Source organism: Oikopleura dioica, chromosome 2 (genome assembly GCF_907165135.1).
Source record: "Oikopleura dioica chromosome 2, OKI2018_I68_1.0, whole genome shotgun sequence".
NCBI classification, from domain to species: Eukaryota; Metazoa; Chordata; class Appendicularia; order Copelata; family Oikopleuridae; genus Oikopleura; species Oikopleura dioica.
In genome coordinates this window covers 7,651,490-7,676,642 of record NC_137292.1, presented here as the reverse complement: position 1 = coordinate 7,676,642, position 25,153 = coordinate 7,651,490, and the positions used below count along the sequence as shown (strand labels likewise).

At 44.5% G+C, this 25,153-nt stretch overlaps 6 protein-coding genes and 1 non-coding gene across 11 annotated transcripts in view; 1 reads left to right on the top strand and 6 right to left on the bottom strand.

The window, feature by feature from the left end:
- The window catches only part of LOC145696939 (26S proteasome regulatory subunit 8-like), an 88,001-nt gene that overhangs the window by 6,452 nt on the left and 56,396 nt on the right, over positions 1 to 25,153 (top strand). The gene's annotated exons all lie outside the window — the stretch shown is intronic.
- Positions 13 to 1,952, bottom strand: LOC145699211 (uncharacterized). The gene is made up of 5 exons (XM_081776474.1): positions 1,797 to 1,952; positions 582 to 1,751; positions 477 to 538; positions 262 to 430; positions 13 to 216 (listed from the first exon to the last, which is right to left on the bottom strand). Exons 1-5 carry the CDS (start codon positions 1,931 to 1,933, stop codon positions 168 to 170), a joined length of 1,587 nt encoding a protein of 528 aa, XP_081632600.1. The 5' UTR covers positions 1,934 to 1,952; the 3' UTR covers positions 13 to 167.
- Positions 2,848 to 2,960, bottom strand: LOC145700872 (U5 spliceosomal RNA). The gene has a single exon (XR_014134241.1). It is a non-coding gene; the product is annotated as a U5 spliceosomal RNA (small nuclear RNA).
- On the bottom strand, positions 3,148 to 4,680 carry LOC145696956 (tectonic-like complex member MKS1). The gene is made up of 6 exons (XM_081774079.1): positions 4,525 to 4,680; positions 4,158 to 4,482; positions 3,937 to 4,116; positions 3,708 to 3,890; positions 3,557 to 3,644; positions 3,148 to 3,509 (listed from the first exon to the last, which is right to left on the bottom strand). Exons 1-6 carry the CDS (start codon positions 4,639 to 4,641, stop codon positions 3,212 to 3,214), a joined length of 1,191 nt encoding a protein of 396 aa, XP_081630205.1. The 5' UTR covers positions 4,642 to 4,680; the 3' UTR covers positions 3,148 to 3,211.
- On the bottom strand, positions 4,704 to 19,084 carry LOC145696928 (dynein axonemal heavy chain 8-like). Of its 2 annotated transcripts, none has more exons than XM_081774045.1 (9): positions 18,950 to 19,084; positions 18,654 to 18,908; positions 18,393 to 18,611; positions 18,093 to 18,350; positions 10,506 to 18,048; positions 5,951 to 10,459; positions 5,404 to 5,906; positions 5,087 to 5,359; positions 4,704 to 5,039 (listed from the first exon to the last, which is right to left on the bottom strand). In XM_081774045.1, the coding sequence occupies exons 1-9, from the start codon at positions 19,049 to 19,051 to the stop codon at positions 4,836 to 4,838; spliced, it is 13,866 nt and encodes a 4,621-aa protein (XP_081630171.1). In that variant the 5' UTR covers positions 19,052 to 19,084; the 3' UTR covers positions 4,704 to 4,835. The 2 variants fall into 2 exon arrangements, with proteins under 2 accessions (XP_081630171.1, XP_081630172.1); XM_081774046.1 differs by having other exon boundaries at positions 18,393 to 18,608.
- LOC145696961 (cytosolic Fe-S cluster assembly factor nubp1-A-like) lies at positions 19,224 to 20,336 on the bottom strand. Its single transcript, XM_081774090.1, is given in 3 exon segments — positions 19,224 to 19,537; positions 19,576 to 19,786; positions 19,830 to 20,336. Coding segments are annotated over 3 exon segments (984 nt in total). The 5' UTR covers positions 20,334 to 20,336; the 3' UTR covers positions 19,224 to 19,268.
- LOC145696938 (HEAT repeat-containing protein 1-like) lies at positions 20,414 to 23,016 on the bottom strand. Its single transcript, XM_081774057.1, has 6 exons — positions 21,828 to 23,016; positions 21,553 to 21,781; positions 21,226 to 21,511; positions 21,025 to 21,184; positions 20,764 to 20,979; positions 20,414 to 20,720 (listed from the first exon to the last, which is right to left on the bottom strand). Exons 1-6 carry the CDS (start codon positions 22,992 to 22,994, stop codon positions 20,415 to 20,417), a joined length of 2,364 nt encoding a protein of 787 aa, XP_081630183.1. The 5' UTR covers positions 22,995 to 23,016; the 3' UTR covers position 20,414.

The following is a 25,153-nucleotide window of genomic DNA, read 5'->3' as shown; positions in this document are numbered from 1 at the left end:
AATGAGATCAGCTTCAAGATCAATTCGAAATTTATTAAAATTTTAAGTGAAAGGCAGTTGTATTTGAACTTTTTAAGACAAAATATTAAAAATACGAATGTGTTGAGTATGAGGGAATGTGAGAGAATAATAAACCGTGAGAGTAAGTTAGTTTTTTAACAGGTGTTTTAAGTTCGCCAGTCTGGAAGGACAAGCTGAGAAGCGTTCATCGGCTGGCTGAAAGAAAAAGTCTTGTTTCAAGAAAATCGCGTTGAGTCTTACCGCGCTCGTTCTATTTGTTCAGCAAGGTTCTGCACAGCGGCTTTCAGTTCGTCGTTGTCCTTGATGTACATCTCGCCCAGCTCCTTGATCATGCTGTTTGCGTCGTTCTGGAAAAGTTCGAGTCGCTCGATTTTCCTCTTGAGTGGATCTGTCACTTGAGCTCTCATGTCTACATTTTAAAATATAAATTAGATCATCTTGTTATTGAAGAATACCAGCTTGCAAAGGACGTGCGGAGTCAGATTCCATCGGGAAGGTAATCAAATGTCTCGTTTCTCTTGAATTCGTTTTGAAAACAAGAAAATATTCATGAAACTTACTTGACCGGAGCTTCCAATTTCTCAATCCGCTGATCCAAACTCACCACTTTTTGTTCAATTGCCGAAACCTTCGAAACAAGAGTTTCCAGTAGACCGGTGATCTTCGCAAGTTCCACTTTTGGCAATGTTGCAGTTTCTTGCTTTTCGTCTTCATTTCTCGGAGTGACTTGTTTGTTCTCTTTGAAACTTGGGAAAACTTGCTCCCTGAGAACTGGCTTTGGCCTTGTCGTGATTTTTTGCTGGTCAATTTCCATTGTATTTGTGTTTGCAGATGGCTGAAGGCTAGCACTTGTGGTCGTAGAATGCGAAACTAACGGAGACTGGATTCTCGGCGCAGTTCGTTTTTCCAGAAAATTTCTGTCTCTTTTTGGTTTTTCTTGTGGGTTCTCCAACTCTGCCAAAATTGTAGAAGCTCGATGAGTAGGATCCAAAGTGATCGAGCTTTTGACGAGTCCGGTTTCGACGGGCTGCGCGATTGTCGTTATTTTATCGCTATTTCGCAAGTCGATCATGTAGACGCCACCTTTGATGCAAGTAAACGCAATTTTCTGCGCGTCGACAAAGTCTGCGTATTGAATGATCAAGTCGGTTGTGTTGCGGCTGATCATCTTCACCTCTCTCGTGTCGTAGAGCTTGATAGTTTTGTCGTAGCCGGCAGTGAAGCAGAGCGTGTCAGTGACTGGAGAGCAGCGAAGGGCTTTAGTAGGAGCCAGGCTAGAATGCGGAAAGGCGCTTACAACGCCTTTAGTGACATCGAGAATGGCGGCTTCTGAAGCAGCAAGCTTTTCGCCCCTCAAAATGGCGAGTTTTCTCTGCGATGCGTGGATCGGCGCGATTTGTAGAATTCCAGATTTCAGAGCATTTGTTGGTTGCTTGATGATAGGGATCTCTTTGACGGAATAATTGACGAGGGAGATTCGGTGGAGCTCTCCGGAAATGGCGCAGCCGACGAACACGGATTTGTCGGCGGTATTTGGAGCAAGACAACTGCGATTTGCGGGTATTTTGATTGAGTTTTCTTTTCGAAGGCCAAGGGTGAGGACATCGAGTGAATTCGGTGTGAGGGAAATGACGTTGCGATCCGAAACGTCGAACTTAGTGACTTTTTCGGTTACATTTACGATTTTCGGTGGCGCTTTTTGGTCGGCGAAAAGAAGAGATTCTCCTTGTCTAAATACAGTTGTAATTTGGACTAGTTTTTGTGACACCAGCTACCTGTAAAGGAGTTGTCCAGTTGACGACATTTTCGCGAAAGCAATCTCATTCGAGGGCTTCGTCCATTCGCCTGTAAGTGAAGCATCGCAATCGTACGTTCTCAATATTCGCGGATATGTAACCAAAATCGACGACATGTTCTAACAGTTTTCTATACTCTAAAAATAATCAATTATCATTCCTATGATTATATTTGTAGTGTGGCGCTTTATTCCGAGTTCTCTGTCTTTTATGGACGAAAGTTCTCGGAATAAAACACCATAGACGCGCTTTTTTTAAGGTTGTGCAAGTTATTTGACCTACTTACTAATTCCAAAACCTGGCATGCAATACATATTTGGAATCAGCAGAAAAAATCTAGAACCGTGACCTTTTTTGTTTCTTGAAAATCACTTCCGGTTGCGATTCTAGAGCCGGAAGTTGGCGAAATTTATGAGAATGGCATGCATGTGACCTATCAAACTGGAGCATAGAACATTTCCAGTCTCTTGGAAGAGAAATTAAATCAAACCGCGGTCAGAACGACCGGTCAAACGAGAGAAAAAAATCGATATTTGGCATATTTTTACGAATTTCAAACTGAAAAAAGAGCGCACTAAACCAAAGGGAACCGAATCTGAACGCGATCTGAAAATGATTTAAAACGTTCTTAGCTTCAATTTGATAGGTCACAAGCATAACATTCTCATTAATTTCGCCAACTTCCGACTCTAGAGTCGAAACCGGAAATGATTTTCGATAAACTAAAAAGGTCACGGTTTTTGATATTTCTCACTGATTCCAAATATATATGATGTTATGGGTATTTCAAAGAAAAAGTGGGAGAAATAACTTGCACAACCTTAAAAAAAGCGCGTCATACTATTATCATAATTCATGATATTACATATTATATGCAGTAGCATATATCGACAAACGTCAAAATCAACCAACACTAATCAAAAGATGTAAAAGACGAATCGGGAAAGGAATCGCTGCGAGCAGCCTGCGACCGATGGATAATCCCCCGTCGGAGGTGAGATCTCAGAACCGAGGTCAAAGTTCAGGGTTACTGCCTCGTGTGAGGCTTCAGAAAAATTCAAATACTCATAAGAGTGTCCCTCTCCACGGAATTCTTTAGTAAAAGGCGAAAGAATTATACGTTTTGAAGAGAGACCAGAGCTGAAGCAAAAGACCGAAAATCGATCCCGGAATATCTGGTTAAATATGGCATTATGGTGTTTTGATTCAAGTCTCCAAAAACTTCATCTTTGGACAGTTCCTGACTTATTTTCACCGAAATCCTGTTTTCAACTCAAATAATCATTTCCATTTTACCTTATTTAAAAAATTAACACGCACAAAATTATCAAAAGGAAAGATTTTATTGAAAAAAATAAAATGGACAGTGCTAAAAAAATAAAAGCGGCTTCTTCTCAAGAGGAAATAATGTGTTTTGGAACGGCTCTTCGGTTGCGAATCATCTGATCTCGAACCTTTTGGAATTTTTCCAAGATGTCTTCTTTCGAACTTTCTGCTGGCAGTCGTGAGGTTGATTTCTTTTTGGAGCTTTTGTGGAAGTGTTTGGCGATGCGGAGACGCACTTTCACCGTCCCTGTAGTCATCGTGTTGAGTCCAAGGCGGGAGAACTTGTTTGAGGAAGAATAAGGGTTGATGCCGATTGGATTGAGCGACACCAGCTCTCCTGTGCCACCGAGGAAGAAACGGCGTAATCTAGAAAGCAGTTCAAATCAGAACGGAGCAAAATCAATGGAACTTACTCGTCTTGAAGTCCCATTTGCGGTCTCCAGCATTTGATTTCAACATCGTGTTTACCCGCCTCTTCCGGGATCATTCCGTAACCATAGCCTAAAAATATCGAAAATGAATTGATAATAGTCTATTATCAATAGATAAAATGATAAGAATTACCTTCGATTCTTCGATTATTGAAAAACCCGAAAGAAACTGCTTCAACAAACAGCTCTGGATACCGAGCCCCGTCTCTCATTGAGAACTCAAAAGTGAAGGGATACGAATATTTTCTGATTCCGTCTCGTGGGGACACTGAATGCGTGACAACGTGTTGCGAGTCGAGGGAGTTTCTGATCGTTACTTAAGGCGGTAAATTCGAAAAAGAGCAAAATAGAGCGGAATTTACCAGAGATAGTTGGATACTCGAAGCCTTCAGCCGAAAGCACCTCTCCAAAAACATGGACTTTGACGACACCTTCCATCGGGTGCGAGTCTGTCCATGTGATTTGCGGCGGTAGAACTGATTTTTCATCTTGGAAACCGTGTGCCGGTCCGACTTGAATTCCTTCAATTTTATATCGCCACTCTAAATGGCATCGTCTCAAGAATCAGAAGCTCTTGAAAAACCTTGGTTGGTAAAAATGCTGGCAGACGCAAACGGCGGTATCCGATAGGGAGGCCTGCTTCCTGTCAAATCTGGCTTGAACCAATAGTGGCCGTTTCCATCTGTTCGTATTCGTAAAATTTCAATAAGTTCTTGTTGCTCGTCCGGATTTCGCGCCAAATTCGCATAGATGAACATTTTCTCAGTAAACTTAGCTTCTGCGTTGTTTTGATTCAGCGTGATATTTTCAATTCCAGTGATGAGATTTGTCTTTAGATCAGTGAGGCTTGAAATAAGACGACCCTCGGTAATTTGCGACTTCCATTTGAATACTTTGGAGTGTGTTTCCTATCATTGAAAATTATCTTCATCTCGAAATAGTCAAGTTACCGGTGGATCTGGCGAAGACTTCGGCGGGACAGAAAACAACTTCACATTTAGACGCATGTTTTCAGGAGGAAAGTTGGAAATGTACATTTCCTCCTCTGCGGGCTCTACCCAATCCATCTCGACACTGCTATATTATACACTCGCTACTACCAAAAAGTTTCTAAACAAGACAAACTTAGTTTATTGCGGAGAATTATTTATTGAAATTTGATTGAAGGGATTAATATGCGGACCAAAGTTATTAAATATAAAAATAGAATATTATGTTGATATAAAAATAAATAGATGTGAAAGCAGAAATCAGAAACAGCTTATTTGATATCGCAGAGAAGGGCAACACCTCGGAGGACCCACTTGGATGGTGGCTGCTTGGACTTCAAGTACAGAGACGAAATGAAGGTCAAATCCGTTCGCTGCGGTTTCTTGTATGTTGGACACTGGTAGAGCGCGGGATCCTTGGGCGCAGTCGAGTTGATAGCGTACACATGGATCACGGGCATGGCCACATTCAAGACCTGAAAAAGTGAGTCAAGATTTTTGTTTGAAAAATACGAAGTCAAACCTTTGGAAGAGGATCGGCGAGACAGTTGTTCTTTCGATCCCAGTTGGCGCCATCCAAGAACAAGCCGTGGACGTAGACACCTTCCTTAGGTCCCTCGTTGATATCTTCGTAGTTGTGTTTGGTTACATCGTTGGCGAGGGTGACGGAATCGAGAGCCCAGCCCTTGTGCATTCGAGTGACCTCCTGTCGCATGGCGGTCAAGAAACCTTGAGGGTTGAAGAAACCAGTCATCCAGAAAGATTTAGGTCGACCATCGAAGCACCAAGATCGGAACTAAAATGAAAATAAGAGCCTTAAAGAAAAAATACAAATATTACCTGAGCATCTCTGTCGACAAGATCGGTGAACCAGAAACCAAGGGTAGAAGCATCCCAGGAGATCTTCTTCCAGAGGGCGGGAACACGAGCATCGAACATATTGTCCAATGCATCCTTCAAGTTTTCGGACATAATAATTGTACCTTCGATGGCCAATTTCAAGTCGATGAGGGTGATTCGAACTCGCGAAATGACACGCTGCATTCGATCAATTTCTTGTTTGAGGAAAATGTTGAGCGACTGGAATTCGCCCATCTTCTTCAAACGTGCCTTGACTTCATGAGGGATAAAGTCAGCGGGGAGCTTTGCCAACATTTCATCGGCCATTCGGTAGACCTTCTCTTCTCGAGTTTCTCCGCCGCCAGCGCCAGCATCCTTAGGTTGAATGTCGACGATTGTGGAGAGAATGGCTCCAGCAGATCGAGTCTGGTAGGTGATATCAGCATTTGGATGGAGACCGAAAGCTTCGGGAGAATCAATAGGACTCATTCCATTGATAGCGCCTTAATAAAAATATGAATAACTGGATTATAATTTGATAATTTACCCATGACTTGGTCGTGAGAGGCATATTTGGGAATAATGTAGCCCTTGTAGAAGTTGAAGCTGTCCTCGAAAGTCTTTTGTGAGAACCAGACGAGAGCGTAGGTATTGAGAAGTCGCTTATCGAAGTCGTCAGTGACTCGACCACCATATTGTACCTCACCGATCATGTATCGTACAGTAGCCCACTGAATACCTCGCTTGGGGTCGAGATCGTCCAAGTGGTTCTGGATGAACTGCATGGTAGCAGACTGATCGGAAGAGTTGAACTCGTAAGGGATGTTCCAACCAATTGGACCAAACTTACGTCGTTCTTGAACAGTGGTGTGGAGGAAGGCGACGGCATAGATGAGCGGTTTCCATTCCTTGAGGTTGTTAATATCAAGGTAGTCCTGATCGTACTCGGAGAAGGTTCGCTTGAGACCTGCTCGGATACCCTGAGGAGGCTCGTTGGTAAACTTGATCGATGACTGGAGGAGAGTGATAGAGAACTTTGGATGAGGCTCAACAGTAATCCAGACTCGGAAAGTTGGGTTGGGGTTTTCGTTGGTGAGAGTAAACTCGAGAAGTTCTTCCATGAACTCAAGACCCAAGTGACAGTTCTGAAGAAGAACCCAGCCACCTTGTTCTCGAGCGAGGTTGAGAAGTCGTCGAGCGTGAATTTCTTGTCCCTGACCCATGGAGATACATCGGCATTCGAGGTTCATCTTTCGCGCCAAATCGCAAATCTGGTTTGTAGGATCGGAACCCATAGAAAGCAGACAGACCATAGGAACACGGATGGTACTTTCAGCCAACATAGTTTCCAAGTTCAAAATGACTGGATCGGCGTATCGTGCTCCAAGAGAGTCAGAAATGTATCGGAGAGCTTGAGGCATAGATCGATCGAGACACATTGATCGAATGAGGAGAAGCTTTCGGAAGGTGTCGAGGGAGGCGTTGTACCCATCAGGGATGATTTCATCTTCTGGGGCGTCAGTATCCCACCACTGCTTCCAGGCCTTGTCGTTTCGGATGATCTGGTTGAGAATTTCTCGGAATTCAGGAAGTTGCTTGAGTTGAACTAAGTTGAGCCAGTTCATATCCTGAATCCACTTGAGAGATGGAGGCTTGGTTGGTGCAGAAGCCATGTCCAAAGCAGCACCACCCTTGATGAAGGTCTGGAACTCAGTGAACTTGATGTTTTCTCTCTGCAGATCAATTTGAAGAGTCATGAGGAGGACGAAGAGAAGCTTGTGTTCCTCGTAGAGTGATCGCGCAGTGTACTCATGGACAGCGAACGTCAAGTACTCAATGATATTGGCGATTCGCTTCTGATTAACTGGCGACTTGGTAGATCGATGCATGGAGTTATCAAAGATTTCCAAGAACTGGTAGAGAGATGTCTGATACATAACGTTGACATCCTGCATCTTGGTGATCAAGAAATAGAGAATCGAACCTCGAGTAGCGACAGGTCGGAACTCTTCTCGAGCAATGTTAATCTTGATGTTGGTGTCGTGGGCAATCTGAAGCTTTTCAGAGACCTCGCCAGCGGTTTTCTTGGTTGTGTTCAACATAATAATCAGAGATTCGTCGTCGACAAGAGAACCCTTGGTAGAGGTAAGCTTCATCAGGAGGTTATCTTCAAGTTGCTTCATTGTTTTCTTGTTAGCGTTGACTTCTTCCATCAATCGGACTCGTTCAGCTTCGAGTTCCGCCTTTTCTGTGAGAATTACACGTCCAAGAAGCTGGTCTTCAAGACCCTTTGATGTGACAGTGAAATCAATGATGGATGTTCGAGCAGAAACTTCGGGAGTGTACTTGGGGTTAGGAAGTTTGGTGGTGATGTAGAGAACGAAGCCATCCATGACGTCGCATTCTTTGTCACCTACCTTGACTTTGTAACGGGAACCACTCTTAATGAAGTTCTTCTCAAGGACGTTATCAAGAGCGGGATCCAGTGCTTCACCAACATCTTCGATCAAAAGAGGTCGACCAATGGAGAGAGCATCTTCGAGATGGGTTCGGAAGTATTTGTTCTCCAAGTTTGTAACCATCAGGTCATTCTTCTTCTCCCGGTTTTTAATCCATGATTTACCCTGGAGCTGAGGATCAATGAGAAGAGGATATCGGGACGCCTTGGTGACAATCAAACCATTTTGGACGGAGAGATCATCAGATGGGAGGCCTTGAAGGGCCCACTCGCCGACAGTAGTCTGATCAATGAGGAAATCAGTAATGTTGAGGTCTTCCGTGAAGGGGATTCCTCGCTCTTCCATTTCAACTCTCCATCTATTGTCAATAAGAAGCTGTCGGAATTCCTGGTTAAATGGACCAGTGTAAGACAAGAAACCAGTGGCGAGAAGGACGTCACCAACAAGTCTGTTGATTTGGTCTTGGAAAGATTTAGAAGCAGCTGTCCATCGAATCTTTTCTCCGGAGAGACCCTCGATAAGCGCTGTAGCAGCAGACATACGTCTCATACAAGAAGCAGCATCGTCTTCGAGAGCTTGTTTCTCTGCCATAGCGGCATCGAACTTGGCCTGTACAATGGCAGCTTCTTCTTCCTTTGCGTCAAGCTCAGCCTGAGCAGCGTCAAGTTCCTTCTGGGCGATGGTAAGACGAGCCTTAGCAGCAGCGAGATTCATTTTCAAAGGAATGACTTCCTTGTTGACGGAGTAGAAGGAGGCCATAGCTTTAGCCCAAGAAAGGAGACCGGCGACAGATCCTGAGACCTTCATCGCTGATTCGAGAGTGAAATCTTCCATTCGGAAGTAAGGCTCGAGCATTTCAATCATTTCGTCAGTGATGGTATCTTTGTTGTAATTCAGCAAGTTAGAGAGGAAAGAAGACTGAGACATCATCTTGAGAGACTCACCCCATGATGGTGTGGGGCAATCCTTCTCAGGATCCTGTACGCATGGGTTGAGTCTATTTCCAAAGAGGATGAGAATGCAGTCCATGACTCTCATAATCAGATGTGGAGGTTTACCCAGTTTTCGGACCGTGGCAATATCAGCAGCTTTGATGGTGTTGAGGGCATCTTCGGCAGCCTTCAAAGCAGGCTCAGCAGCAGCAAGTTTTTCGTTTGCAACGGCTTCTTCTGCCTGAATGGAGTCGACGATTTTCTGAGCTCGTTCTTTGACGACCATGACAGCTTCTTTGACTTTGTTAGCAGAGGCAGACGCGACGGCGACTTCCTCAAGGACCTTGTTTGTTTTGATAGAAGCAACTTCGAGATCGACTTTCTTGACTTCAAGTTCTTTGGAGAGCTGATCGACGGAAGCACCAGCTTCAACAAGTTTGTCCAAACCAGTACCCATTCGATAAGCAAGATGTTCGAGATTTTCAAGGTTAGCCTTGTAAATCTTTGTGTAACCTTCCAAGAAGGATAGGTAGGATTTCGGGGTGACGTGAGTCGTTCTTCGGAATCGATCAAAATATTCAAGGCAGCACTCTTGAACACAATCGTGAACAGAACCCATAGTTTGAATAAGCTGTTGTTTTACTTCATCGGTACATTTGATGTCGAAATTACCCAAGAAATGGCTGGACACAGCGACGAGGGCATCTTTAGGCCATCGAGTGAACCAATCCATAGTACAGCCGGAGAACAAACCAGGGAATTTGAGAGATCGAGCTTGGAACTTTTCACCGACGGGGGAGAAGCAGAGAACAACGTGAAGATTTGCTCTTGCTCGAGAGACGAAGAATTCGTACAGATTATCTTGAGTTGGTGGAGTTTTTGGCGAAACTTTTTTCATAACAGCGATGAGCTCACCACAGATCTCGTCGATTTCATCTCTAGCGAAAAGACCAGAGATCTCACCAGAAGAAATGAGGTTATTCATTGGTTCCAAAAAGCCTTCGTCCTTGATTTCGTTATCGGTAAGGATGAAAGTCCATCCCTGACCCTTTTGACCAGCATCTCGGTAGAGAACCTTGAGATCTTCCATCAAGTTGGTAACATTGTAAGATCTTGTGAGGGTGATCTGGAAGACTTTGTATCCAGCGATGAAGGAAGCGAGTTTGGTAAGCGACTGTTTACCAGAACCACCAACACCAACAAGGAGAGCATTACCCTGTGGAGTTCGAATAATACGTGAGATTTTGACCAAGTGAACCATAGCATCCTTGAAGAATACAAGATCCATATTGGCACCTCGGACGTTTTCGTTGTAGTTTCGCATGTACTCGTGGAGCTTTTCCAAGAGAAAGTCCAAACTTGGAACTTCTTCGTAGATCTTTGGCGCGTCAAGGTCAGCATCATCGCCTTCTTCACCAGTTGGCTCAGGAGCTTCTCGGAGGAAATCGACGAAGAAAGGTTCTTCTCGAATGACGACGTCTTCAGGAATGACAGTTTTGAGGGTATCGTTGATGGCATTTTCGAACCAAGCCTTGTCTTCGAGACAAGTGAATCGATCAGCAATGACACGGGTACATTCGTGTTTCCACAGAGCAACAACACTCTCGACAGAATTGCATTCTTCGTGAGTGACGTTGAGAACGGTCTGCCAGATTCGAGACAAATCTTAATAATTAGGATTAGATTAATAATCTCATAATTAGGAAGTTACCTCGCAAGTTGAAGACGTAGTGGAATTTCGCGGGTGTTGGCAACATTTTACCCTTGGTCTGTTGCCAAAGGAGTCGAGTTGTAGGGACGAGTTTGGCGACAATGTCGTGAACATCTGGCGAGAAGCCTCGTTCAGTCGAGAAGTAAGATGTAGCGATGGTTCGGAAGATATGATCAATCGAGTTATCAGCGGGAAGGGTGCAGTTGAAGATGACGAACTGGGATTTCAATCGTTCAGGAATGTCATTTCGTCCGCCACCAGGGTGAATCATAGCAGCGATAAACTGGATATCGACGATATTGGTGAAATCACCAGGTTTGATGAGTGAGAACATACCGTTCTGTTCCATCATCTGTCGGACAATTTCGTTAGTGATCTGATCACCCCACTCGTTAACAACAGGCATGTTTACGTCATCAATGAAAACAGTCATCTTACGCCCACCAGGGGGTCCGTAGGTAGTACCAACTCGCTTGTCGACAAGGGACTCGATAGTGTTCTGGAACATGTGTGGTTCGGTAGCGCTGGAGAAGTTGAAAGACTTGAAAACGTGCACTTCTGGGTCGTACTTTTTACAGTAACCTTGGACCATGACGGTTTTACCAGTACCCTGTTCACCAATAAGGAGAACAGACTTGCCCTGGGAAGCGATGATATCTATGAGGAAATTTGTTCTCGTATTATCGACGTTCGGAATGAGGATTCCAGAGTAGTCTGGGAGATCTTCATCAGGACTGGTTGGGTAATCGTATGCGAGGACACGATCGTTCCAATGTTCCCATTCACCGGTTTCGATATTGCATACGTATTCGAAGATGGTATAGTTGGTATCACCTGGAATCTTTGGTAGATCAAGTTTTGATGGATGGGACTTGAGGAAAGCTTCCATTTTCGCTCGGTCTTCCAATTCAAGTACGGAGCCAATAGACCACATAAGAGCGAAGATGAAAAGTCGCTCAAGAATAGTGGCAGACAACGTGGATTTGTCTTCCTTCTCTGGGATAAGACCAGAAAGAACATTTGTGGCTTGGACGATGTAGTTACACTCGTACAGCTTCATCTTTGGCTCGTAGACTTGGTAGACTTGCGTCAACAGATCAGTAAAGACATTTTCTCGGTGGAAAAGGTCTCGAAGGATACCGGATTCTGTTGCCTTTCGAGTGTTGAGCCAACCGTCGAGGATAGGTGTCCAGTCAAGAGCAGAACTTGACAAGAAAATCATACCCATTCGAGAGACAGTAGCTGGAGAGGCGTTGTCGATATTGTGGACTTCGAAAACAAGCTTGGCGCATGGAGCCATGACCAAACGATCACCATTAGCGAGGGTGAGTGTTTTGTTATCATCAAGGACAGAGTTCAAGTTCTCAATCCAGATAGCATCGACGGGACCGTCAAGAATAATCCAAACGAATTCACCTTTCTTGGTTCGATGAGATCGACGCCAAAGCGTGGAGAAGATACCATCAGTCCAATCGTTGGTGGCAACATCGAGTCGACCAAACATTTGAGGAGCTGTGATAGCCTTAGGATTCATCTTCAATTCTCGGTGAGGTCGGCCTTGATCGGTAAAGGCGCCCATGAGAGTTCGAATAGCACGAGTTTTACCAGTACCAGTAGGTCCGAGAGTCATAATACCGTGACGGACAAGCTGAGTCTCGTAAAGCTGGATGACCTTCAGATTCCAAGATGGGTGGTTGACGATATCGCCAGCTTTCTCAACGTTCTGTTGGATAAGAGCCTGAAGTTCGTCATGAGAGGCAGAGCCGAGTTGAATTCCAGGGAACAAATCACTGATGAGCGAAAGGAAAAGAGGCACATCTTCATCGACGAACTTAGACAAGTTCATGTCTCGCAAGACTCGCAAGACGATTCGTTCTTCAGTATCTTCAGGATTCTTTCGCTTTTCAGCACCGAGTGTTCGCAAGACGGACAAAATATTTCGGAGACCGAAATCATAGTGGACCTGTTTGGTAAGCTGTTCTTCACAGAGCTTGTACAAGACGAAGAACTTTCGGGCGAGAATTTCGTTGGTGTTGAAACCGCAGGAGGCAAGCTTGACTCGTTTAATAATTTGTCGATCGGGAACCATCATAGCAACAGATCGGAACTGGACCTTCAAGTTTTCTGGCAACTCCTGTCGACCAGCGTAACCGGGGTTCATAGTAATGAAGAGACCGAACTCGGGGTTCATGCTCACTTCATCACCATCAGTGAAGATGAACATTCGGCTGCGATGTTTCTTAGCCTGCAAGACGATGTAAATTTGTTGGGCAGCGACGGAAAGGACAGGAAGCTCGATACGGTTAAACTCATCGAAGCAACCCCATGAACCGGACTGGGCAAGACCCTTGTAAATTCTTCCAAGACCTCGGAAATCCATCTGATCGGAACAGTTGAAGACGACACAGTACTTTCCAAGAGCTTTCGCCATATCCTTGGTGGTTTCAGTTTTACCAGTACCGGCAGGACCAGCTGGAGCGCCACCGAGAGCCATACCAAGAGCCTGAGCGAGGGTAATGTAACATCTATCGGTAAGTGGCGTAATGACGAGACGATCAGTACAACCGAGGAACTCGTTCTGGTATTCGAAGTCGACGTCAGTGATGGAAACAAGACACTTTCCTTTTCCGTTGTGAGCTTCAGGATCGAAGTAGAATCGAGCCTGCTTGAGCCATTCGAAATCGAGCGGAGTCTTGATGTGCCATTGAGTGAGCTGATTGAAGATATCACGCTGATGGACGTGAATGGTAACGAGCGTTTCGTACTTAATTCTATCGAACTTGGAAAGATCGTGTGTTGTCTGGTCGATGAGCTTAGTGAGCAAATCGAGGAATCGCTGGTTGGTAACGCTCATGATTTTCTTGTCGAATCGGGCGTTGTTCAAAGCCTCTTCAGCATCCTTGGTCCAGATCATCTGAATACCAAGAAGGCCGACCTGTGCAGGGTACTTGTCGATGAAAGAGAGGAGCTCGAAAGTATCTGGTTCCATGATGTCATTCGCAGCATATCGAATGACCGAATGGAGGGACTGCTGCTGGAGGACCAACAGTTTACCAATCCAATCTTCAACATTTCCGACAGCCATGACAGGCTCGTCAAGAGGAACTTTTTCGCCTTCTCGGGAGAGGACAGCATCGATTCTGTTGTAGTCTTTTTCGTTAAATTCGACAGAGGCAACGTTTTCGAAAATACCGAGCAAGTGAGCTTGGATGGTGTGGGAGTCGGAGGCTTGACCAAGAATTTCCAAAAGAGCAGGATCGGAAATGAAGAAGAATCGAGGGAAGATAAGTCGTTTGGCTTCGAGATAACCAGTAAGAGATTTCTGACAGCATTCAAGCTGCTCACTCAAATGAGGAAGAAGCTGAGACATGTAATCGTTTCCAACACAGCACTGAACAACGTTCGGCATTTCTTTGGCACGAGCCATGATCTTCACCCAGGACTTGTCAATGTTCGCAAATCTCTTCGCGGCATCGGGCAGCTGCTTGGCGATATCACCACCAACAAAGACAGCTTCGAGGTAGACCCACAAGTTCTGGACAATAAGCCAGGACTCGATGATTTCATTCGAGTTAGAGAGTTTTGAAACCCACTGCTGGATAAGGGGTTTGAAAGGAGCGTTGTATCTGTTGGACATCAAAGAGGAGAGGATCATGAGAGAATCTTCCATGAATGTGACAATATCGGTCGTGTGACCACCAGTGAGGAGAAGTTCGCCTCTTGTCTTGAACATAGTGAATTCGAACTCGTGCGCGCTCCATTCGGCGATGACCTGATTGAGCTTGGCTTCAATCTCGTTTTCTTTAACAGATGAGATGCAAATATCTTCCAAATCATCCTTATTTTCGAGAAGAGGAGCAGCCATGACATGTCGAAGGGAGAAGTTCTCGTTATGAATGTCGAACTTGTGATTGGTCTGAGCTTCGATTCGATCCCAATGTCGCTGTTTCATAGCTTTGTTAGACATAAGCTCGAGCAGAGGACAACATTCGGAGAAATCGGCAATTCTCTTGGAGAGATCGTTAAACGCCTGCCATTCCTTGAGAGCCTTTGGAAGCTTTCTGCATCGATTCTGGAAGTCCAAGAGCTGAGCGTTTATAGCTTCAGTATCAACATCAACCCACAGAAGATCGTAGTAACCGTCGATAGAATCCATGACAGCGTTGTAGAGGCCGTAGAGCTTCTGAAGGAGGCCAAGCTCCTTTTTGATGACGTGAATGGCCGGGTACTCGGTCTGAGCGAGACCAAAGAGCTGCTCACCAGAGTTGTAGGTGTCGTATCGTCGGTAAATCGTGTCGAACTTGGACTGGAACATGGCAAGTCGCTCAGAAGCAACATCAGGAGTGATTCCTTCAGCCATAGGTCCGCTTTCAGTGTAGTCGTTTTCATAGTTATCCATATCTTCCTTGAAGATTTCGACGTTCTCCTGGAGATTGAGAAGAAACTTCGGCTGAATAATTTCAAGTTCGCTCTGGACTTTTTCAGACTGGTTTCGGCATTTCTTCCATGCGTATCGGATGGAATCGCATCTATTAATCTCTTCTTGATCAACTTGGTACTCGAATCGGGTAAGAAGGGCGAAAGCTTCTTCAATCGGTGGAATAGACGCCTCTGTCATTGTGAAGTTATCACGGATTTCCTTGAGTGAGTCCATAGCGTATCGAACATCTTCAAGATCTTGAATGGGTCGGGTGAGTTTCTTGGCGACTTCATCGACAAAGTTGAAAGTCTCGTTCATCATGTTTCTGTATTCGCTGTGCATGTACTTGCAAAGTTCGAACTTCCAATTTTTGGCTTCGACAGAGAATGCAAGTTTGACATTAGCAGCGTTCAAGGCAATCGAATTCAGAATAAATTCTTGGTCGATATTGTCGATATTTTCGAGAATTTCAACGTATTTGTTGATCTCAGCCTTGTAATCGGAAAGAGTCGGCTTCACGCCGTCTTCGCCTTCAATGAAAGCTTGGATGATTTCCTTCTGATCACCTTCCCAAAGATGTTGGTACACGTTAAAACTCTTGAGGATGGCTGCAGTAGATTCTCGGAAAGAGTTGACCGCGCCATTGACAACAACGACATTCTTTACGATATCTTTGCTGTTTCGAATGCTAGTATACCAGTTGTCAAGGTTATCTGGGCTGATCGGGACAATTTGAGTTTCCTGGACGCCCTGCTCGTTTTCAACCAAACAAGATTGAACTCGATGCTGATTCCAGGCTTTGATGGAGGTGGAAGCATCAACAATAGCTTTTGTCGCTTTGTTTAGCGTTTGCTGGAGTTCGTCGAGTGGTGGAGAGAGGACGATGTTAGGGATAGCGAGGTTAATGTCGATTCGAAGAATTGGAGTGACAGTCTTGGATTTTGGAGGCACAATTCGCTTTTTAATAAGCTCGAGTGCATTCTTGAGGCAAGTCACCACTCGTTCGATACATCGGTTTCGGAAGTAAGTCAAAATATCCAGACACTGCTGAGGGAAGTCTTTCTCTCCCTTTTCATCAGCGGGAACTTCGTTTGGCTTGGTCAAGCAGAAAGAAGAGCTACCAGCGACCGAAATCTTCTCTCGAATGTCCATATCGAAGTCTTCGGGAACATCATCTTCATAATGGGCGAAAGCCTTGATAAGATTGTAAACAGCATCTTCAACTCGCTGAGAAAGCTTTTCAAGCTCAACTCCACCAGCAGCTGCTTGCTTTTGAACCTCGTTCAGGAATTCAGCAGGCTCAAAAGTTGCATCTTCGTCGATTTCGATGAGATCAAAAGATGAGATCTCAGCGAAAACCGTGTCGATTCGCTCGTTTTTAATATCCAAAGTTTCGCTGATAATCTTGCTGAGATTATCGAGCTCGTCATTACATTTTTTAAAGAACCGCTCCTGGATAAGTGAGGACCAGGTGACATCTAGGAGACCTCGGTTCATGGCGCTTCTGACTCGTCGAAGATGCTTGTCGAGAACGGACTGGAAGATTCGTGGGATTCGGCCGGTTTCGTGGGTATATCGACGAATAAGATCCTCAGCATTAATCTTAACTGTTCGAATAGCGGCATATCGTCGAAGCATGTCTTCTGCTCCTTTAGTCAACGGATAGGAATCAGTACAGTTGTACTGCTCGCCAATGCGCTTGAAGTACTTTGCTTCTCGGTGGATTTGATCGAGCTTCGGGTCAAAGTTAACCCAGTAGTTGCCTTTTTGATCACGGAAGAGGATAGGTGCGTGAAGAGCGACTCGTACATCGTGATCGACAGTTTCAGCCCACTTGAGGTAGTTCATTCGAGCCCATTCAACGCAAATTTCTCCGAGCTTGTTGTGCATTGAGATCAAGTTCGCGAAGTTCTTGTATTTTTTGTTGTTGCTCTTGATCAGGTGAGGCGCATTAGCTTGGATGACTTGCATTGGCTGGGTGATTCGGAAGAGGAAGAATTCCATTTGACGGACGATACCGGGGGTCTTTGGCCAATCTTGGGGAATGTGCCAAGTATCAGATACTCGTCGATCGTTGTACTCTCGCTGAATGGATTCAAGACGCTCCTTGTAAAGCTGAGCGTAAATCTCGTATTTCGCTGGAAGCTCATCGCGCAGGCATGGGAAGTCAAGCTTGCGGAATCGGTCCATCATGGCTTCAAATTGCTCGATTGTGTTGAGCTTGTCAAAAGTAGAGTCCATGAAGTTGATAAGCTGTTGTTCAAGCTTGTCCATGTCGTTGCGGAAGTTTTTATAGTCGGTGTTGAACTCAGTCTTTCGGTGATCAAGAACGTCGTATCGCTTCTTACGGATGGTGGCGACAATACCGTTGAAAGAAGCGTTGATTGAGTCGATTCCGTCGATGTGGCATTTGGCGATGCCACGGTAGCCTTCAATAGTTTCAAGGAGGTTCTTGATGCTGGTCACTCGCTTGACAAAGTTTTCGAACTTGCCGAAGATGTAGATTTCGGAGAAGTCGAACTGCTTGGTCGGGTCAATTCGGCCATCGTTGGCGGCGTTTTTGAGACGGAGCTGTTCAGCTTCGTAATGCTCGATATATTTGTCGTGGAGGAGGATGCATTCTTTAATCTTTCGCTGGACGACGTCGACGTCTTGCTCCCAGACAGTGAGTTTACCGGAGTCGGTGATGTACTTGTTACAGGCGGTTACCATTTGGTTGGTGACTTTGATGAGGATGGAGGTCATTCGCTGAGAAGTGTTGTAGTAGCGAGAGATCTGGTAGATGTTTGAGATGACTTTGATGAGGTTAGGAATGTGCTCGATCATGCCAGTTGGATCGGAGCCGTAGAGGGGCTCGCAGGCGGCTTCGAGCGAGCTGAGGTAGCGGACGTTATCGGTTGCTTCGTTGGCGTGATCGGTGATCTGCATGTCAATCTGTTTCCAGCTGTTGAGGACTTTGGACTTGGCAAAGACGAGAACGGCAATGGCGTTCTTGCATCGTGCTTGCTTGAGCTGCTCGAGGAAGGAGTTGAAGCGTGCAGTAAGGTACTGCCAGTGTTCAAGCTCAGCCAGTGGACCGATATCGTCAGCTTCTTTTCGCATTTGAGACGATTCTGCCAAGACCTAAAAGTGCCCTTTAGAAAAAAGTTGAAATATGCGAATTTTACCTGTTCAATCTGGTGGCTCCATTCAAGAACAATAACTTCGACTTCCTTGACAAAGTCTGCGTCCTTGGCGAGTTCTTCTACTTTGAATTCGTCGATGTTGTTGACAGCTTCGTTGGCGGACGTTTTCAAAGTGACGGCGCCTTCGATATTATTTTGAGCGGAGGCCAGGTAATTTTCGAAGTTTCTGAGTGTTCGACGGAAAGCGTCGATTTGCTGGAGTCCTTGCTTGTTAGCTTTGAGAGGTCCCCAGTTTTCATACTGAGATACATTTTTATCAACTGTAATGAAGAAAAGGTTTACCTGTTCAATAGATGGGATCAGACATTTTTGCATGTGTTCACGCAGAGCTGGAAGCACAGCTCCAGAATATTGGGCCAGATCGATAAATTGCATCGTCATTTCGTCGGCGCAGTTTCGGGCGTTTAGGGCAACATCTTTTTTGTGGAAAAAGACGATCTTTCCAGTGCAAGGAGCGTCTTTGCAATCTGTGACGAACGCTCTAACCGAGGGTTCTTTCTGCTAGAAAATTTTCTATCTAATCTCTAGAACACGATTATTTACCTGACCACTTCGACCGGTCTCCAATGCTGGTGGTTCGCACATTTGAACGTAGACGAGCAAAGTGCGCTTGCCACCCTTTTTCATGAAGTCCTCGATCAGATCCATTTGCTTCTGAGAGTCGATGATGTGCTCTTCGGCATCCTCAGGAGTGATGTACATGACATGGTGAGCCAAGTAGTCACAAATTCGCTTATGCACGGGTCCAATTGCCCCTTTACGCTCCTCTCGTTCAGCTTTGAACTTTGCGGTGCGTTCCTATTCAAAAATTAGCGTATAATTGGGAGAATATAATTTACCTTCAGGGATTCTTGGTATTTTTGTAGATTCATAGTCGTGAGTGACTGCCGACGATTCGAGCTGGCCTGAAAGGCGCTTTGACGCCTTCGAGCCCCTTCCATTTTGTGTAAGAAGGGTCCCTAAAACGAATAAAAATCCCCGATTAACCCATAAATGCTTTTAAAAAAAACCATAATATCACTTATTCGTACCTGTAAAGCTGAGCGAATGAGGCAACTGTGATTTTTTCAAAAACATAGAGAGGCATTCTAGAGAAAAAATTTTTTTGAAAAATTTCAAAAACAAGGGATGAATCGGTAGAATGTACTAGAATCATCATTATTGCTGACTATTTGATTGAATGTGCTCACAGATTTCGTTCAATTTTTTGATCGCGGGCGAATCGATTTCAACCGGATTTTCACCCGTGTCCATTGCTTGGCAGATTTTAGGATCAATCGGTAATGCACCCAGATAAGGAACATCATTGTTTCGGCAGAACTCCTCGACGCCGCCCGCTGATTTTCGGAAAATTTCGCTCTCTTTCGTGCACTTGGGACAAACGAACCCGGCCATATTTTCGATTAACCCGATTATTTTCAAATCGACTAAAACCTGTTATTTTAAATCTATCCGCAAATTTCACCTTTTCTACAAAATGCTAGCTGTCTTTGAACATCAATCAGAGCAACTTTCGAGGGAGTAGTGACTAGAACTGCTCCGGTAATTCCTGCGTCTTTCAATAAGGAAGTGATCGACATGTGCTCGTCCGAAGTTCCAGGAGGGGAGTCAATCAACAAATAGTCCAAGCTTCCCCATTCAACTTCTTTGAGAAAGTTTTTCAAGAGACCATTTTTCTATTATAGAATTTGTTAAAAATGGCTTTGCTGAATAACATACTCTAGCGCCGCCCCAAACAAGCGCTGCATCATGAGCGAGCAAAAATCCAGCACTCATCACAGCTAAATTCTCATCAGCATAAACTGGAGTCCATCCAGACGCACTCTTGTGCACCTCTTCATTCTTCACTCCCATAAACAGAGGCTGACTAGGTCCCGTTATGTCGATATCCAAAAGACCGATTTCCAGTTCCTCATTTTTCGCTAACGATCTCGCTAAGAGAGACGATACGGTCGACTTTCCAACGCCGCCTTTTCCGGATAAGACAACGATTTTGTTCTTCACGTCTTTCAAGCAACTTGCAATTTTCGCAATATCAGGGTCTGGCCCAGTTGCACCAAGAAAAGAGTTCTTTACCGGCGCACAAAAGATTTACTTCCCCTTGCTATCAACTATCAAAGAACTCTACCCAGAGGCGCAAATATTTCTACTCGGGCAGCCTTCACAAGCTGACGCCTTGCCAGCCATTTCTGTTCCTGCGGGACAGCTTTCCGTTCCACTCATTTTAGATCTAATAATGTCACAAAATTATCATTTTTATCAAGTTTTTTTTATTATTCATTCGGGTAAACAGTCGATAGGAGTTTATGTAAAGTAAGATTGGACGCTTTCGCCGAAGACTTGTTCAAGTTTGGCGATGGTCTCCTGCATCTTCTTTTCTACTCGTTCATCGTCATCCTCCAGCAGCTCAGAGAAGAACTGCGGTGCAGATTCTTGAAGCAGAGTCTGGCAATCATCTCCGAGCTTGTCAATCAGGTCGTCAAGGCAATCCAAAGCTGCGAGACGAACTTCGGCATTCTCATTTCTCGTTTTCAAAAGCAATCGATAGTTCAAAGGCCGCCAGAGAGCATCATCGCTGATTGCAGTCGCGGCATGGGAAATACAAGGAATCTACATGAAATTTACTTTCTGTGTTAGGAATACAGGCTCTTACCAAATCTTTCTTGCAGAAAGAGTCGTAATCAGCAAGCTCATTGTGTTCCAACAAGTCAATCAGTAATGGAATAAGATCATTGATCGCGCTTTCATCCAAAAACTCTCCAGTGTCATTCACGAAAATGAGCGAGAGAACTTGTAGCATTCGTCGGAGTAATTCGGTCTTCAGCGGTGCAGAATTCGTAAATGCATTGCTTCTGTCCGTGATCTTGGGCTAAAGCAAAGAATCAACACAATATGGGGGAAAAGAACGAGTTACCAAAATATCAATAAAGTGCGGTGTAAGTGATCCTGTAAAGATGAGGAACATTGACTTCATGACCTCAGTCATCTTCCCATAAAGTATGTAAAGTGGGAATAGCCGAGCAGCTCCACCCCCTTCATTTGCCGCCCAGTTGAATGTCTTGAACAAGAAAGGTCTAAAAATCGATTGAAATTCTATTTTCATGGATGTTTGCACCTCAAAGAAGCTTCAGGAAGTCGAAGAGCCAACTGCACCATTGCGTTACAAGTTGCAGTTTCAATTTCAGTAGCAGAAGCAGCATCGATGTCCGGATGTTCCTCTCTGAAAGCCAGAGCACGCAAGAAAAAGTCCTGGAAAACTGACTGTTGTCTAACAGCAGCTCCTTTTTCCAAACTATCAATGTGCTTTTCGACAATCGCTAGGAGAGTCACAACAGAGCTGCCGTCCAAAGTCGAGTAAACAGAGGCGATCTCAGGAAGAAGAACTCTGGAAGGAAAGCCGCCTAAAAATGATAAAAAAAAAAGTCTTTAAAATTTGGCTTACCAAGTTCTTTGATGCAAATAGCAACTCGTCGTTCCAATTCAGAATCGTTCTTTAGTGAAAACTGGCTGAGTGCCGTCAAAATCATTGGCAAGTGTGGGGATACGAACCCACTCATTTCCGACAAAATTTTTCCAAGCGATGCAACGGTAATAATTTTGAGCGTTTCAGAGTCAGCCTTCGTGATACCCGCGATGATTGATTCAATAGTCCAGTTCAAATGCCCCAGTGCCTATAATTTTGACATAATTAGAAGACTTTTGGCAAAATATTTTTACCTGAACTTTCAATCTTGCCAAAAGAACAGCGCAGCAGAGAACAACGGGTCCGAAAGCGCTATCTTTCATTCCAATATGGCACTTATCAGACGCAGTCAAAAGCTTCTTCAGCGAAGGCATCAATCCTTTGAATTTTTTGAGTTGATGCTCTCCAGAAAGCTTCGCTAGCAATTTAACAGACTTTGCGGCGAGATTGATACATGTGATGGACTCATTTTCGAAGACTTTCGCCAAGTGTTCCAGAATACCAGCTTCGATAAGTGTCTCCGTTTCATCAGCATCACTGCGTCTCAGGCGAGTACAGAGAACTTCGAGCGATTGAAGAGTCAACCAGTCAGTTGATGTTTTTAGAGAATTCATAAGGAGTCCTGTTACGCACTGGGCGAACTCAACGCTAGGTAGAAGACCAAGAATCTTCTCAATAATTCCGTTGACCTTCGACGCCAGACCCTTGAAGGTTTTTTCGCTCTGTCGTGGCTGTACTGTTTCCGTGTAAGCAAAGGACTTCTCAAGAAGCTCTCTGTAAATTTGAACGATTGATTCTTGCTCGACATCAGTGATCTGCGCTAGTTGTGTATGAAGGAAGTCCATTGATCCAAACAATCTGTTGAGGAAAGAGACTAAATAGAAATTGACCTGCATAACTCGTCCACCAGTGAGTTTAGTATTCATTTTCAAATCAAGTTCATCAGAAGCATCGAAGCCAGTTTCCTTCAAGAACGAAAGTATTTCAACTGCAGCCTGGAGAACAACTTCAACGGGAAATCGCTTGACCAAAAGAGACATGAGTTCTGTGTAAACAGAGGGATCCAATATGGATTCGTCTTTTCCTTCTCCGTTGAAATTTTTCACGTGTTTAACGGCTAGCTGAACAAGAGTCAACCAGAGGGCCTTTTCTGGATCGCATCTGATAATTAGAGACTCAAAAACAGCTCCTTGTCGATGAACAGGAACATGAGGAAGTGCCGTGCAGAAAACGTCAAGAATATTTCCAAGTTGATTACGTTTTCCCGAAGCTTTCAAAAGTGGTGGGACTACGCATTTGATGGTTTCTTGAATCGAATGGAAGGAATAGCGATCGTCAGCTCGTGGGAGCAACCCGGCGCCCATGAAAGTGAAAACAGACATCAAGCTTTGAAGCACCTTGTCGGGTGTCTTCGATGCCATTGATAGGTGTAACGGTAGAAAAATCGCCCTCATGATCGCCCTTTTTTAACTTCTAATTTCATGCAGAATAAGAATCCCTAGGTCGCGGCGATCATTTTGGTACCAAATTCATCGCAATCGGACTTGGTTTTCGGCCGATAAGGAGCATTTGAAGGCCCAAAATAAGCACTAGAAATTTTCTAGCGCCCGGAAAGGGATGAATACTCCATCTCATCAGTACGCCACTTGTTCCAGATTGTAGAGCAGGCTCTACTCTATCGGAATCTACTCGCAGAAGTTGTGAACAGGGGCCCTCGTGAGAACCAGCGCCCGAAGAAGCTCAAAAAATGGGGCAAAATCAAGGCCAAATTTGACTTCCATGATCTCAGACTGATGATTTCACCCCAATTTTGCTTCATTTTTCGACCTTCTTCGGGCGCTGGTTCTCACTAGAGCCCCTGTTCACAACTTTTGCGAGTAGATTCCGATAGAGTAGAGCCTGCTCTACAATCTGGAACAAGTGGCGTACTGATGAGATGGAGTATTCATCCCTTTCCGGGCGCTAGAAAATTTCTAGTGCTTATTTTGGGCCTTCAAATGCTCCTTATCGGCCGAAAACCAAGTCCGATTGCGATGAATTTGGTACCAAAATGATCGCCGCGACATAAGGATTCTTATTCTGCATGAAATTAAAAGTTTAAAAAGGGCGATCGGGGGGTCGATTTTTCTACTATTACACCTAGCCATTGATGACAATAAGGAAAGCGCGGAGACAAGAAGCATATTTCCATCATCATTTCCTCGGGCGGAACAGCGTCTCACAACTTCAACGAGCAATTCGGGCCTAAGCTTGTCGAATTTCGTTGAAGCAGCTAGGCCAACAACACGCGTTTGAATCATGTTTTCTGTGTTGCCTTCGTTGCCCAGCGAGTCTTCGAAAATGTCGTTGATCTCATTAGCAAGTTGGTCGAATGAGCTCAATCGCTCAATTACGAAGAGTACAAATTCAAGAGTGAATTCAGGCTGGTCTTTCTTAGCTTTCTTTGCTCTTGTTAAACTGGTCTTTTCGTTAGTTTTGCGGCAGCCAGCAAGAATGCTTTTGATGACTGCTGAAGGCAAATTTTTCAAATAGCCGACAGTCGCTTCCGAAATGCCAGAATTTGTCTGCGCACTTTCATGCGCAATCGAGAGGAGCTTCTTAGCCAGAGATATTTGCTTCTGTTTCGAGGAAAACGCTTTTCCTGACAAGGCAACAAGCAACTCAGAAGTGTTTTGACCACTGAGAAGACCGGAAGATAGTTGATTATCGATAGCGTCGACAGTGTTGTTGGAAATGTCGGTTGTCATGTTTTGCATCAGCGCAAATAATGAGGTGAAGTAAGCATGGCTTGTATCAAGAGATCGTTTTTCAATAAAAGCAGGGACGACATAATCCGCGAGATTGGCAGAACAGAGCTCAAGAAGCTTCGGCAAACCAAATCGAGAAAGTTGACCGTGTAAAAGAGACCAGTTCTCAGCTCCTTGTTTTTCGACTATTCGACCAAGAACTTGCTTTAGCTGCTTGCCATCAGAGAGGATTTCTCCTTTCTTTTTAATGATTTTCTTTGCGACTTTATCTTCCGAATCACGAGATGCCTGGATGCCCTCGAAAATTTCGAAAGCAAGTGATCTTGTTGAATCCTCAGTATTGGACATTCCAAGTAGGGCCAAAAGCTCAATCACCGGACAATACTCTTCTGTGGATCCTTTAAAAATAAGTTCTAAGAAAAACTTTTTGATAACCGCTTACCTAAGAGTTTGATGACCATGAGAGCAGGGCCGACTCCTTCTGTATGCCGGAACGCAAGACGCGCGAAAAATCGACCGGCAGTTACCTGACAATGTTAGTTGAGTTCTACTTGTTGATAATTTTTACCTTGTTTGAGACTTCGAGCTCCACATTCTTGGGCAAATGCTCGTTGATAAAATTTCCAAGAAGATTTGGACAAGAAAGGGCGAAGAAAGCGAACTTGTCGGTAATATGAATCGGCAGCTTAATTCCAAACAACTCGCCGATAAACGATCGCTGGAGCTTTTGCTGAGTTTCAGAAGTCGAGTTACTTTATCGACTTGATTCGTTTCTTGAAATTAAATTTAGTTTATTCACATAACACTAGTATCAAACCTGTCCGTGCTACATC

What these genes read in the sequence shown, in the direction of transcription:
- LOC145699211 (XM_081776474.1), bottom strand. Translation starts at nt 1,933, where the DNA reads ATGTCGTCGATTTTGGTTACATATCCGCGAATATTGAGAACGTACGAT. An exon ending in ACTGGACAACTCCTTTACAG is followed by an intron (nt 1,752 to 1,796) that starts GTAGCTGGTGTC and finishes AACTGTATTTAG; the next exon opens with ACAAGGAGAATCTCTTCTTT. An exon ending in AAATTGGAAGCTCCGGTCAA is followed by an intron (nt 539 to 581) that starts GTAAGTTTCATG and finishes AACGAATTCAAG; the next exon opens with AGAAACGAGACATTTGATTA.
- LOC145696938 (XM_081774057.1), bottom strand. Translation starts at nt 22,994, where the DNA reads ATGGCATCGAAGACACCCGACAAGGTGCTTCAAAGCTTGATGTCTGTT. An exon ending in TATTTGCATCAAAGAACTTG is followed by an intron (nt 21,512 to 21,552) that starts GTAAGCCAAATT and finishes TATCATTTTTAG; the next exon opens with GCGGCTTTCCTTCCAGAGTT. An exon ending in CTTTCTGCAAGAAAGATTTG is followed by an intron (nt 20,721 to 20,763) that starts GTAAGAGCCTGT and finishes AATTTCATGTAG; the next exon opens with ATTCCTTGTATTTCCCATGC.
- LOC145696956 (XM_081774079.1), bottom strand. Translation starts at nt 4,641, where the DNA reads ATGGATTGGGTAGAGCCCGCAGAGGAGGAAATGTACATTTCCAACTTT. An exon ending in CAGCATTTTTACCAACCAAG is followed by an intron (nt 4,117 to 4,157) that starts GTTTTTCAAGAG and finishes GATGCCATTTAG; the next exon opens with AGTGGCGATATAAAATTGAA. An exon ending in CGAGTATCCAACTATCTCTG is followed by an intron (nt 3,891 to 3,936) that starts GTAAATTCCGCT and finishes TACCGCCTTAAG; the next exon opens with TAACGATCAGAAACTCCCTC.
- LOC145696928 (XM_081774045.1), bottom strand. Translation starts at nt 19,051, where the DNA reads ATGGAAGGGGCTCGAAGGCGTCAAAGCGCCTTTCAGGCCAGCTCGAAT. An exon ending in TGATCCCATCTATTGAACAG is followed by an intron (nt 18,351 to 18,392) that starts GTAAACCTTTTC and finishes AATGTATCTCAG; the next exon opens with TATGAAAACTGGGGACCTCT. An exon ending in CTACGTCTTCAACTTGCGAG is followed by an intron (nt 10,460 to 10,505) that starts GTAACTTCCTAA and finishes CTAATTATTAAG; the next exon opens with ATTTGTCTCGAATCTGGCAG.